Raw genomic sequence first — 14,798 nt, 5'->3', positions numbered from 1 at the left:
TTGGTAGGACTGGTTTTGTTTATACCATGTCCCATTTGAAGCCCCCTGTTGCACCCCTAGAATAGAAATTTCAAAAAAGTGACTCCATCTAAGAAAGTACACCCCTCAAGGTATTCAAAACTGGGTTTACAAACTTTGTTAACCCTTTAGGTGTTCCACAAGAGTTAATGGCAGATGGAGAAACAATTTTGAAATTTATATTTTTTGGAAAATTTTCCAATATAATCAATTTTTTCCAGGAGTAAAACAAGGGTTAACTGCCAAACAACACTCAAAATGGGTTGCCCTGATTCTGTAGTTTTCATAAACACCCCATATGTGGTTGTAAACTACTGTTTGGCCGAACGGTAGCACATAGAAGGAGGGGAACACCATATGGGTTTTGGAAGGCAGATTTGGCAGGACTGGTTTTGTTTATACCATGTCCCATTTGAAGCCCCCTGTTGCACCCCTAGAATAGAAATTTCAAAAAAGTGACTCCATCTAAGAAAGTACACCCCTCAAGGTATTCAAAACTGGGTTTACAAACTTTGTTAACCCTTTAGGTGTTCCACAAGAGTTAATGGCAGATGGAGAAACAATTTTGAAATTTCTATTTTTTGGAAAATTTTTCAATATAATCAATTTTTTCCAGGAGTAAAACAAGGGTTAACTGCCAAACAACACTCAAAATGGGTTGCCCTGATTCTGTAGTTTGCAAAAACACCCCATATGTGGTCGTAAACTACTATTTGGCTAAACGGCAGGACATAGAAGAAGGGGAACGTCATTTTTGGAAGGCAGATTTTGCTGGACTGGTTTATTGACACCATGTACCCTTTCAAGCCCCCTGATGCACCCCTAGAGTAGAAACTCCATAAAAGTGACCCCATCTAGGAAACTACGGGATAAGGTGGTTGTTGTTTTGGGACTATTTTTGGGGTAAATTTGATTTTTGGTTGCTCTATATTAGTCTTTTTTGAGGCAATGTAACAAAAAAATGTAATTCTAAAATTGTTTCTACATTCACTATTTGGTTTTGTGGAACACCTAAAGGGTTAACATAGTTTGTAAAGTAACTTTTGAATACCTTGAGGGGTGTAGTTTCTTAGATGGGGTCACTTTTTTGGAGTTTCTAGTCTAGGCTACATCAGGGGGGGCTTCTAATGGGACATGGTGTCAAAAAAAAAAACTGTCCATCAAAATCTGCCTTCCAGAAACCATATGGAGTTCCCTTCGTTCTATGCCCTGCCGTGCGGCTATATAACCATTTACGACCACATATGGGGTGTTTCTGCAAACTACAGAATCGGGGCAATAAATATTTAGTTTTGTTTGGCTGTTAACCCTTGCTTTATTACCGGCAAAATGGATTCAAATTGAAATTTTGCCCAAAAATTGGTGTTTTGGCACAGTTTTTATTTTATATTTTTAACACCGTTCATCCGAGGCGTTTGCTCAAAAGTTATTTTTATAGCGACGACTTTTACGCACGCGACGATGCCCAATATGTATGGCTCTCAGACTTTGGAGACACTAAGCAGGCATCCTAAAACTGCGGCCCTCCAGATATTGTAAAACTACAATTGCCACCATGCCCTGCTGATGGCTGTAGGTTGTCTGGGCATGCTGGGAGTTATAGTTTTACAACATCTGGAGGGCCGCAGTTTGAGGATGCCTGCTCTAAAACTAATATTTTTTGGGGAAAGAAAAATTGTTTCCGTGTCTCCAAAGTCTGAGAGCCATAGTGTTTTATGTTCTCTAGTGGACTGTTGAGGATTATAAAAATTTAGTACTCCATGGAAGTGTGATACTCCCTGAAGCAATTGATAATGCAGAGGCCCGGATGATCGGGGCAAGTGTCACATTGAGTAGTGGTGTCCTTCCGTATCCCCCTCTTGTGACACACTCTGCACTTTTTTTGGGTTCGTCCCTTCTTTCCAGTATGGGGGACCACACCTGGAAAGTGTTGGCCAGGGACGATCCGGGCGCCTCCAATTCCCGAGGTACTCCGGCCTGCTCTTTCCCGGTCCGAAAAGATCAGGTCTTTGAGGACTGCCTCATAGAACTGGAGGAATGTCCCTGTGCTGCCAGCGCTTCGGGATAGTACAAAAGAGTTGTACATGGCAACCTGTACCAAGTAGACCGCAACTTTTTTGTACCATGCCCGGGTTTTGCGCATGGCGTTATATGGCGTGAGGACTTGATCAGAGAGATCAACTCCTCCCATATACCGATTGTAGTCGACGATACAATCGGGCTTGAGGACCGTTGCCGCGGTACCTCGCACAGGGACAGGGGTGGTGCCGTTACCGTGGATTGTGGACAGCATAAGGACATCCCTCTTGTCCTTATACCTGACCAGCAACAGGTTTCCACTGGTAAGGGCACGGGTCTCACCCCTGGGGATAGGTACCTGGAGGGGGTAGGCAGGGAGGCCGCGTTGATTTTTCCGCACGGTCCCACAAGCGAACGTGGATCTGGCGGCAAGGGACCTGAACAAGGGAATGCTGGTATAAAAGTTATCCACGTACAAGTGGTAACCATTATCCAGCAGTGGGTACATAAGGTCCCACACGAGTTTCCCGCTAACACCCAGAGTGGGGGGACATTCTGGGGGTTCAATACGGGAATCTCGCCCCTCGTACACACGAAATTTGTAAGTGTACCCTGAGGCACTCTCACAAATTTTGTATAGCTTCACGCCATACCTCGCCCGCTTTGTGGGAATGTATTGGCGGAAACTGAGTCTCCCCTTGAACGCAACGAGAGACTCATCAACCGCGACCTCCCTTCCAGGTACGTAGGCCTGCTGAAATGTGGCCCCAAAGTGATCGATGACCGGCCGTATCTTATACAGCCGGTCATAGGCAGGATCACTTCGGGGGGGACATGCTGCATTATCGGAATAATGCAGACATTTCCGGATGGCCTCAAACCGGTGACGTATCATGACCATACTGTACAGTGGGGTCTGGTATAGGACGTCCCCACTCCAGTATTGCCTGACACTGGGTTTTTGGACTAGACCCATATGCAGCACGAGGCCCCAAAATGTCCTCATTTCGGCTGCACTGACCGGCGTCCAGCCACCGGGTCTAGCCAAAACTGAGCCTGGGTTTTGAGCGACGAACTGTTGGGCGTACAGATTCGTCTGCTCCACCATCAAATTCACCAGTGAGTTACTGAAAAAAAAACTAAAATAGTCTATTTCAGTAAACCCCACTGTGGGAATCTGGATTCCAGGATTGCCAGCAAAATCCGGAATCTCAGGCTCAAAGTCCACTGGGGGACACCAGCTAAGTTCATCGGCAGGGGGCTCCGGTGGACTTATTTGGTGGGCCGGGAAACCAGTACGAACCCCAGGGCGGCTCGTACTAGGGTGGGCCACAGGATCCCTAGCATGTGGGGCCCCTGGCTCCGCCTGGCGGCGTCTCCGCCGCCTTGGTGGCTCATCGTCATCAGATGATGATGAGGAGGATGCGGATGATAAAAGGAATGTGGGGTCATCCTCATCCTCACTGGGGCTCTCAGAGTCGGAGGCAATCTGGGCGTATGCCTCCTCGGCCGAGAACATCCGGCGGGCCATGGGTGTGTGTGCGTGTAGGTGTGCGTGTGTGGCAAACTTTATTATATGTGCGTGTGTGTGGGGGCAACGGGTGTTCGCGTACTAAAAAGTCCAGGCAAAAAAATGGGCAAGTGTTAGAAAAAAAAAAAGTTAAAACTTGCTGATCAGCGGTACAACGCTGATCAGCGGTCGGTGGGGTGGTGGGGCGGGCGATGCGCTAACAGTGGACGGACGCTAAAAAGTGCCGGCCAGTCAGCGCACGCAGAAAAAAAAAAGTGGTGGTGAGTGGGGGGTGGGGGGGGGGGCTGGTGGGGGGGGGGGGGGGGGGGGGAGGCAGGTGGGGGGGGGGAAGTGGCTGGTGGGGTGTGGGTGGGGGGGCAAGTGGCAGGAGGGGTCTGGGTTAGGGTTAGATGGAAGTTTGGAAGTTTGGAATAAAAGTACTTTTTTTTTTTTTTTTCTAACTTACTTTTCCCTTCTTTCCCTGCCTAACGGTGCCTCTCCCTCACTGACCCTAACCTACCTGGGTGGCGATGGGTGCAGGAGGGTGATGGATTCCGATTAGGGGGACACAGGAGCTGGTGCTGGACGATGCTGCACGGTCAGGGTGCTGGACAGGAAGAGGAGGGGAGAGAGGAGCGCAGGAAGTTTGAATCTCGCGCCTCTCTCCCCTGCACCAATCAGCACCCTGGACAGCGGCATTCAGCACCAGGGCCAGCACCGCCTCTCCAAATCCTCGGACTGCGATAGGTGGTGTATAATTACGCCACCGATCGCAGTCTTTTTCCGGTTCATCGGGTCACAGGACACCCGAATGGACCGGAAACGCAGAAAACCGCAGGTCTGAATTGACCTGCGGTTTTCTGCGATCGCCGATACGGGGGGGTCAAATGACCCCCCCCTGCATTGTTACGGGATGCCGGCTGAATGATTTCAGCCGAAATCCCGTTCCGATTAACCCCTGCGGCGCCGGAGTTCCGATTTTAAGTCAGGACGTACCGGTACGTCCTCGGTCCTTAAGGACTCGGGAAATAGGGCGTACCGGTACGTCCTAGGTCCTTAAGGGGTTAAGGACCAGTTCAGGTCTGAAGTCACTTTGTGAGGCTTACATAATAGAAACCACCCAAAAATGATCCCATTCTAGAAACTACACCCTTCAAGGTATTCAAAACTGATTTTACAAATGTCGCTAACCCTTTAGGTGTTCCACAAAAATTAATGGAAAATAGAGATACAATTTAAAAATTTCACTTTTTTGGCAGATTTTCCATTTTAATATTTTTTTTCCAGTTACAAAGCAAGGGTTAACAGCCAAACAAAACTCAATATTTATGGCCCTGATTCTGTAGTTTACAGAAACACCCCATATGTGGTCGTAAACAGCTGTACGGGCACACGGCAGGGCGCAGAAGGAAAGGAATGCCATACGGTTTTTGGAAGGCAGATTTTGCTGGACTGGTTTTTTGACAATGTCCCATTTGAAGCCCCCCTGATGCACCCCTAGAGTAGAAACGCCAAAAAAAGTGACCCCATTTTAGAAACTACGGGATAGGGTGGAGGTTTTGGTGATACTAGTTTAGGGTACATTTGATTTTTGGTTGCTCTATATTACACTTTTTGTGAGGCAAGGTAACAAGAAATAGCTGTTTTGGCACCGTTTTTTTTTGTTATTTACAACATTCATCTGACAGGTTAGATCATGTGGTATTTTTATAGAGCAGGTTGTCACGGATACGGCGATACCTAATATGTATAAAAAAAAATTATTTATGTAAGTTTTACACAATGATTTAATTTTTGAAACAAAAAAAATCATGTTTTAGTGTCTCCATAGTCTGAGAGCCATAGTTTTTTCAGTTTTTGGGCGATTATCTTAGATAGGGTCTCATTTATTGCGGGATGAGATGACGGTTTGATTGGCACTATTTCGGGGTGCATATGACTTTTTGATCGCTTGCTATTACACATTTTGTGATGTAAGCTGAAAAAAAATGGCTTTTTTTACCACCGTTTTTATTTATAATTTTTTTTACGGTGTTCACCTGAGGGGTTAGATCAAGTGATATTTTTATGGAGCCTAATACATATACTTTTTATTATTTATGTAATTTTTACACAATAATATTTTTGAAACTAAAAAAAATCATGTTTTAGTGTCTCCAAAGTCTGAGAGCCATAGTTTTTTTCAGCTTTTGGGCGATTATCTTGGGTAGGGTCTCATTTTTTGCGGGATGAGATGACGGTTTGATTGGCACTATTTTGGGGTGCATATGATGATTTTTGATCGCTTGCCATTACACTTTTTGTGATGTAAGATGACAAAAAATGGCATTTTTACACCATTTTTTTTTCCCGGTGTTTATCTGAGGGGTTAGGTCATGTGATATTTTTATAGAGCCGGTCAATATCGACGCGGCGATACCTTATATGTATACTTTTTTTAATTTACTTAAGTTTTACACAATAACAGCTTTTTTAAAACAAAAAAAATTATGTTTTAGTGTCTCCATATTCTGAGTCATAGTTTTTTTTATTTTTTGGGGCGATTGTCTTAGGTAGGGTCTAATTTTTTGCAGGATGAGGAAACGGTTAGATTGATACTATTTTGGTGGGCATACGCCTTTTTTATCGCTTACTGTTGTACTGTTGTACTGTTGGGCCTGGATGTACAGTACAGACCAAAAGTTTGGACACACCTTCTCATTCAAAGAGTTTTCTTTATTTTCATGACTATGAAGGCATCAAAACTATGAATTAACACATGTGGAATTATATACATAACAAACAAGTGTGAAACAACTGAAAATATGTCATATTCTAGGTTCTTCAAAGTAGCCACCTTTTGCTTTGATTACTGCTTTGCACACTCTTGGCATTCTCTTGATGAGCTTCAAGAGGTAGTCCCCTGAAATGGTCTTCCAACAGTCTTGAAGGAGTTCCCAGAGATGCTTAGCACTTGTTGGCCCTTTTGCCTTCACTCTGCGGTCCAGCTCACCTCAAACCATCTCGATTGAGTTCAGGTCCGGTGACTGTGGAGGCCAGGTCATCTGGCGCAGCACCCCATCACTCTCCTTCATGGTCAAATAGCCCTTACTTTCAAAGTTTTCCCAATTTTTCGGCTGACTGACTGACCTTCATTTCTTAAAGTAATGATGGCCACTCGTTTTTCTTTACTTAGCTGCTTTTTTCTTGCCATAATACAAATTCTAACAGTCTATTCAGTAGGACTATCAGCTGTGTATCCACCTGACTTCTCCTCAACGCAACTGATGGTCCCAACCCCATTTATAAGGCAAGAAATCCCACTTATTAAACCTGACAGGGCACACCTGTGAAGTGAAAACCATTTCAGGTGACTACCTCTTGAAGCTCATCAAGAGAATGCCAAGAGTGTGCAAAGCAGTAATCAAAGCAAAAGGTGGCTACTTTGAAGAACCTAGAATATGACATATTTTCAGTTGTTTCACACTTGTTTGTTATGTATATAATTCCACATGTGTTAATTCATAGTTTTGATGCCTTCATAGTCATGAAAATAAAGAAAACTCTTTGAATGAGAAGGTGTGTCCAAACTTTTGGTCTGTACTGTATATCTGGAGCGTAATAATATGACAGGCTATAGCTACTAGTTGATCCAGGGAGTTATTCTGATGCCTGATTGGAGTCGGGAAGGAATTTTTTATTCCCCTAAAGTGGGGAAAATTGGCTTCTACCTCACAGGTTTTTTTTTTGCCTTCCTCTGGATCAACTTGCAGGATAACAGGCCAAACTGGATGGACAGAGGGCTTTTTTCGGCCTTATGTACTATGTTACTATGATACTATGTTACTTTTTGTGATGTAAGGTGACAAAAAAATGGTTTATTTAGCACAGTTTTTATTTTTTATTTTTTTACGGTGTTTATCTGAGGGGTTAGGTCATGTGATATGTTTATAGAGCCAGTCGATATGGACGCGGCGATAACTAATATGTCAACTTTTTTTTCCCCTATTTTTTCCCCTTTTTTTTTACTTTATTTGGGGAAAATTAAGTTTTTGTTTATTTTTACTTGAAACTTAAAATTTTTTGGGGGGAAAACTTTATTTTTTCAACTTTTTTTTGTCCCACTTTGGGACTTCAACTTTTGGGGGTCTAATCCCTTTTACAATGCATTCCAATACTTCTGTATTGGAATGCATTGGCTGTATGAGTAATACTGTGTGTATTACTCATACAGCTTCCGGCCTGTGAGATCCAGGGGGCTGGATCTCACAGGCTCATCACTGGAAGGCAGCGCAGATGCCTAAGGAAAGCATCGCACTGCCTTCCATGCCATCGGGTCCCAACTACAGCCCCACGGGGACCCGATGGCACAGCTGCCCGCCACCGCCCGCAACATGAAAAGACGCAAACCGCAGGTCTGAATTGACCTGCGGTTTGCGGCGATTGCCGACACGGGGGGGTCACGGGATTCCCCCGCGCATTTAGCTAAGGTGCCTGCTCAATGATTTGAGCAGGCACCAAGTTCCGATCACCGCCCGCCACGCGGTGGTGATCGGAACTACACAGGACGTACAGGTTCGCCCTGTGTCATTAAGTACCGGGACATCAGGGCGTACCTGTACGCCCTGTGTCCTTAAGGGGTTAAGTTAATACAAGCTGAGCTTTTTAGTAGCAGATTTAAGACAAACAATACAGACTGACTCCTGACCCAATGTCCCTTTTCGGGTTGATCACCGTGAACTGCAGGAACCCAATTCCAAATCACTTGGACCTCTCCCGTTGCCAGGAGCTGCCACTTCACTCACAAAACCCTGATCAGAGTTACTATAATCAGCTAACCCTTCACAGGACACAGGATGACAAGACAATATTCACGTCATCAAACACACGCCTTCTACAGTTTGTGCAAGTTAGTAGCAAAATCATATACATAATAATAACACAATAACATTTTAAATCAGTCAAAAACATTGACATGAATAAATTAACCCGTAGGATACCAGCGGCGTACATGTACGGCGCAGAAAAGCGGGACAGAAATCCCAGTGCCATACATGTACGGTGGGCTGATTGGGCAGGTGCAGGAGCTGCGCCCGCCCGATCAGCGGCAGGGGTCAGGCAGTCACTGATAGCCGGACCCCTGCTGTATGCGCCGGCATCAGTGTTTTAACCTCTCACTGCCACGGTCAGCGCTGACCACGGCATGTGTGGGATCCTGCCAGGTGTGGGGTGGCCATTGGGTCCCCACACTGCTGTGAAGGGGACCCGATGGCAGGGAAGGCAGCCCGATGCCTTCCTTAGGCATCATGGCTGCCTTCGTGACAGCCTGTGAGATCCAGCCCCCTGTATTACACTGTGTCATACACTTACAGCCAATGCATTACACTACAGAAGTATTATAATGCATTGTAAAGGGGATCAGACCCCCGAAAGTTGAAGTCCCAGAGTGGGACAAAAAATAAACTGAAAAAAGTAAAAAAAAGAAGGAAGGTTTTACAAAAAAATGTAAAGTTTCAAGTAAAAAAAAAAAAAAAGGCGTCCATTTCCCAAAATAAAGTACTTTTTTTTTTTTAAATAGGAAAAAAAAGAAAAGTAGACATGTATTCCCCCAAAATAGTACCAATCTAACTGTCACCTCATCCCACAAATGAGCCCCTACAACCACCAAAAAAATAAATAAAACTATGGCTCTTAGAATATGGAGACACTAAAACATGATTTTTTATTCTTTCAAAAATGATATTATTGTCTAAAACTTAAATAAATAAAAAAAAGTATACATATTAGGTATTCCCATGTCCGTAATGACCTGCTCTATAAAAATATTATATGATCTAACCTCTCAGATGAACACCGTAAAAAAAAAAACTGTGTCAAAAAAGCTATTTTTTTGTCACCTTACATCACAAAAAGTGTAATACCAAGCGATCAAAAAGTTATACACACCCCAAAATCATACCAATCAAACCGTCATCTCATCCCGCAAAATATGAGACACTACCTAAGACAATCACCGAAAAAATAAAAAAAACTATGGCTCTCAAAATATGGATACACTAAAAAAATCATTTATTTCTAAAATGCTTCATTATGTTAAACTGAAACAAACAACCCAAACAGTAGTCATATTTGGTATTGTCGCGTCCATAACAACCTGCTCTATAGAAACACTACATGATCTAACCTGTCAGATGAACACTGTAAATAACAAAAAATAAAAACTTTGCTTTTTTTTGTTACCTTGCCTCAACAAAAGTGTAATATAGAGCAACCAAAAATGATATGTACCCTAAAATAGTACCAACAATACTGCCACTTTATCCCGTAGTTTCCAAACTGGGGTAATTTTTTGGGAGTTTCTACTCTAGGGGGTCTTCAAATGTGACATCACAAGGAAAACAGCCGGCACTCACTCTTTATGTTGCACGTTGCACGGGATAGGACGAAATCTCCATGAATATTCAAAATCTTGAAGTATACGATGTTTTATCAACAGATACAGGTATACAAAATGACCAAGTATATATAATGAGATAACTCCTCCCCTTGTGACATCATCACCAACTCCCATCACCTGCACAGGTGGTGGGAGGGGTAGGCAACAACCAAAAGTATCAATCAGTATGTCAAAAGCTATATAACAGGGTTCATGTCTCAGACTATGTCTCAAATTTTTTTTTTAACAATATATATATATATATCCACCACAAATCACATTTCCTGGTGTATGAGATCCCTCAGTGGATAATTGATGTCTGAAAAATAAAGGTTATATATAAATAACACAACATCAGATATGCATGATCTCATAATCTCTGTTAAGGCCCTTAGGGTGCAGAGTGTCCAACATATGGATCCAATATGCCTCTCTACGTAATAACAGCTTTTTCAAATCCCCTCCTCTCCTAGGTCTTTTAACCTGTTCCAATACCTGGAACCTCAATTGAGCTATCCCATGTTTGCACTGATCAAAATGAAATGGGATAGGTAACATTACATTTTTTGTTCGAATAGTGGATTTGTGTTTCCCAATACGGTCCCTAATCGTTTGTGTGGTCTCTCCAATATATAATAAGCCACAGGGGCATTTTATCAAATAGATTACATTAGTGGATTCACATGTGAAAAAACCTTCAATTGAAAAAGGTCGCCCGCTATGTGGATGGTAAAATGTAGGACCTCTAATAATATGGGAACATTGAGAGCAGTGCAAACATGGGAATGTGCCCTTACGTTGAGTTGCTAACACCATTTGTTTTAACGTCTTTTTTGTACTCCCAATATCAGAGTGTACAAGTTTATCCCTATAACTAGGATTCTTCTTGTTACATATCAAAGGAGGATGTTTATACTCTTCTTTGGTGGGATAAGCCTTCTCCAACAAGTGCCAGTGTCTACGTATGATATTATCCAATTTCTGGTTGTAGGGATGAAACTTATGTACCAGCGCCACTCTAGGTATATCAATTTTTGCTATTTTATCAGGATTAGTAAGTTCTCTTCTAGTCTTAGTCAAAATTGAATGGGGATAACCCCTTTGTTCAAATCTATCAGTCATCTCACTAATCCTGATAAGTTGTGTGTCAGAATCAGACACAATTCGCAAACATGGGATAGCTCAATTGAGGTTCCAGGTATTGGAACAGGTTAAAAGACCTAGGAGAGGAGGGGATTTGAAAAAGCTGTTATTACGTAGAGAGGCATATTGGATCCATATGTTGGACACTCTGCACCCTAAGGGCCTTAACAGAGATTATGAGATCATGCATATCTGATGTTGTGTTATTTATATATAACCTTTATTTTTCAGACATCAATTATCCACTGAGGGATCTCATACACCAGGAAATGTGATTTGTGGTGGATATATATATATATATATTGTTTAAAACATTTTTGGAGACATAGTCTGAGACATGAACCCTGTTATATAGCTTTTGACATACTGATTGATACTTTTGGTTGTTGTTTACCCCTCCCACCACCTGTGCAGGTGATGGAAGTTGGTGATGATGTCACAAGGGGAGGAGTTATCTCATTATATATACTTCAAATGTGACATGGCAGCTCAAAATGATCCCAGTGAAATCTGCCCTCCAAAAACCATATGGCGTTCCTTTCCTTCTACGCCCTGCCATGTGCCCGTACAGCAGTTTACAGCCACATATGGGGTGTTTCTATAAACTACTGTAAACTTCTGTAAAATTGAAAATCAGCCAGAAAAGTGAAATTCTAAAGTTTCATCTACATTTTCCTTTAATACTCGTGGAACACCTAAAGCTGTAACAAAGTTTGTAAAATCAGTTTTGAATACCTTGAAGGGTGTAGTTTCTAAAATGGGGCAATTTATGGGTGGTTTCTATTATGTAAGCCTCACAAAGTGACTTCAAACCTGAACTGGTCCTTAAAAAGTGGGCTTTGAAAATTTTCTAAGCCTTCTAACGTCCCAAAAAAAGAAAATGTCATTTACAAAATGATCCAAACATGAAGTAGACATATGGGAAATCTAAAGTAATAACAATTTTATGAGGTATCACTATCTGTTTTAAAAGCAGAGAAATTGGAATTTTGAAAATTGCTAATTTTTCCATATTTTTGGTAAATTTGGTATTTTTTTATAATTTAAAATGAAATATTTTGACTCAAATTTACCACTGTTATGAAGTACAATATGTGATGAGAAAACAATCTCAGAATGGCCTGGATAAGTAAAAGCGTTTTAAAGTTATTACAACATAAAGTGACACATGTCAGATTTGCAAAAATCGGTCTTGGATTTAAGGTGAAAAGTGTCCCCGTACTGAAGGGGTTAATTACAATCTACCTGAAATGATACCCAGACCCCGCAAGCTGGACTGATCCTGAAGCACCCCACAGCTCTGGAAAGCAGTGAGACAATGGCTCACTTACCTAGGATTAGCATCCTGGACCTGTGGATACTGCTTCCCTGTGGTTCAGTCCTGATCAAGCAGGATCGGGTATCTTGCTGTGGCCTCCAAATTGTCAGAGTAGTTCAATTTTCAGGTACAAAGTAATTAAATAATTAAATCGTCTGAACAGAGACACAGACACAGGTGCTGTATCTAAGGAGATCTGAGAGACCACCCCAAAATCTTTATTATTATACCTTTATCAATAACTAGGTAAAAGTTCATTTGGACAAGAATCTAGGTAAAAGTTCAGTTCTCTAAACCTGGATCCAATTTGGACACCAACCATCTGGATCCTTTATGTAGAAAACATTTCCTAGAATCCCTGAGAACATTGTTATATATCTGCTCACACTATATATCTCTCAAACTTCTTCATTGTGTTCCATATTGGGTGAAATACTCTCTTTTCCACACAAATATTCATGTTACAGCACGATTACAGATGTCCTTCAGAGTGTGTTCTAAGACTAACTTGTTATGAAAGAGTGGAATAAATGATAAACTTCACAGAGGATATACATATTATAGAAATAAGGTTCATCTATATGAAGATATACAGTACAGACCAAAAGTTTGGACACACCTTCTCATTCAAAGAGTTTTCTTTATTTTCATGACTATGAAGGCATCAAAACTATGAATTAACACATGTGGAATTATATACATAACAAACAAGTGTGAAACAACTGAAAATATGTCATATTCTACGTTCTTCAAAGTAGCCACCTTTTGCTTTGATCACTGCTTTGCACACTCTTGGCATTCTCTTGATGAGCTTCATAGGTAGTCCCCTGAAATGGTTTTCACTTCACAGGTGTGCCCTGTCAAGGTTTAATTAGTGGGATTTCTTGCCTTATAAATGGGGTTGGGACCATCAGTTGCGTTGAGGAGAAGTCAGGTGGATACACAGCTGATAGTTCTACTGAATAGACTGTTAGAATTGGTATTATGGCAAGAAAAAAGCAGCTAAGTAAAGAAAAAACGAGTGGCCATCATTACTTTAAGAAATGAAGGTCAGTCAGTCAGTCAGAAAATTGGGAAAACTTTGAAAGTAAGGACTATTTGACCATGAAGGAGAGTGATGGGGTGCTGCGCCAGATGATCTGGCCTCCACAGTCACTTGACCTGAACCCAATTGAGATGGTTTGGGGTGAGCTGGACCGCAGAGTGAAGGCAAAAGGGCCAACAAGTGCTAAGCATCTCTGGGAACTCCTTCAAGACTGTTGGAAGACCATTTCAGGGGACTACCTCTTGAAGCTCATCAAGAGAATGCCAAGAGTGTGCAAAGCAGTAATCAAAGCAAAAGGTGGCTACTTTGAAGAACCTAGAATATGACATATTTTCAGTTGTTTCACACTTGTTTGTTTTGTATATAATTCCACATGTGTTAATTCATAGTTTTGATGCCTTCATAGTCATGAAAATAAAGAAAACTCTTTGAATGAGAAGGTGTGTCCAAACTTTTGGTCTGTACTGTATATAAAATAATCATTCATGTTATACGCATTATATGAGTATAATGTTGACAATGACCTCATTACTCTCACACCAGTGACTACTCAGGTAGGTGTAGCCTGAGGGAGACAGTGAGGGGCAGCCAGCTACAACCCTATACAAGGGCACGAAAGACTAACCTTTATTCTGGACAGATTATCTGAGGTCATCCTCTATCTGTGCACACAGGAGACTCTCTGTGTACCCATGTCATAAGGAATAACTCCTGCTGCTTTTTCTCATTGTTACTACTTGCTCAGTAACCAGTAAGAAAAATATAACCACAAAGCGTCCACTTGTCACCTGCACCCTGCAGTGTTATGGATGCATGTCCTATGGACGGTCAGATGTGAGAACCCTCAGGAAGAGAAGACTCAGCTCAGGTTACTCTAAACAGTCACTCGACTATGGGGATTTCTGGAGTTTTATCTGTATTCTGATCACTCTGTGCGAATAAGAAGTAGACGTCCCTCACCTCTCCTGCAGAAGTTCCTTTGTGCTCGGTGTCTCTGGGTGGAGGAGGAATACTTTGCAGCATCTTTCAGTTTCATTTTAGATACAAGCAGATTTACTTATTATTCTTGCAGTCTAAAGGTCTTTCACTTCATTTCTTGACTGGTCTTACTGGTATCCATCATTCTCACCTTTACAACAAGACAAAATAGAGAACAGTTAAATCTGTGGGCCACAGGAACATTAAAGATGATGGTAGAATGTAGAGTCAGCACTACAATGAAAGGATTATCTCACCAAGGTAAAGTCACACGTTGGAGAAATAAGAATATGAGCCCGAAAACACAAAAAAGAGAATAAAGCCTTAACCTCTAAGTGAACCTCGCCTGAAA

At 42.0% G+C, this 14,798-nt stretch overlaps 1 protein-coding gene across 2 annotated transcripts in view; it reads right to left on the bottom strand.

The window, feature by feature from the left end:
* The window catches only part of LOC120996606 (ecto-ADP-ribosyltransferase 5-like), a 107,488-nt gene extending 92,982 nt beyond the window's left edge, over positions 1-14,506 (bottom strand). For both annotated transcript variants that reach the window (XM_040426634.1, XM_040426635.1), the window contains exon 1: positions 14,429-14,506. In XM_040426634.1, coding sequence (XP_040282568.1) covers positions 14,429-14,491 — 63 coding nt within the window. In that variant the 5' untranslated portion in view covers positions 14,492-14,506. The remainder of the gene's footprint in view (positions 1-14,428) is intronic.
* Positions 14,507-14,798: the final 292 nt, after the last annotated feature.

The sequence above is a fragment of the Bufo bufo genome, chromosome 3, assembly GCF_905171765.1.
Source record: "Bufo bufo chromosome 3, aBufBuf1.1, whole genome shotgun sequence".
Classification (NCBI taxonomy): domain Eukaryota; kingdom Metazoa; phylum Chordata; class Amphibia; order Anura; family Bufonidae; genus Bufo; species Bufo bufo.
Note: the sequence above shows the minus strand (reverse complement) of the source record. Positions and strands in the feature narration are given on the sequence as shown.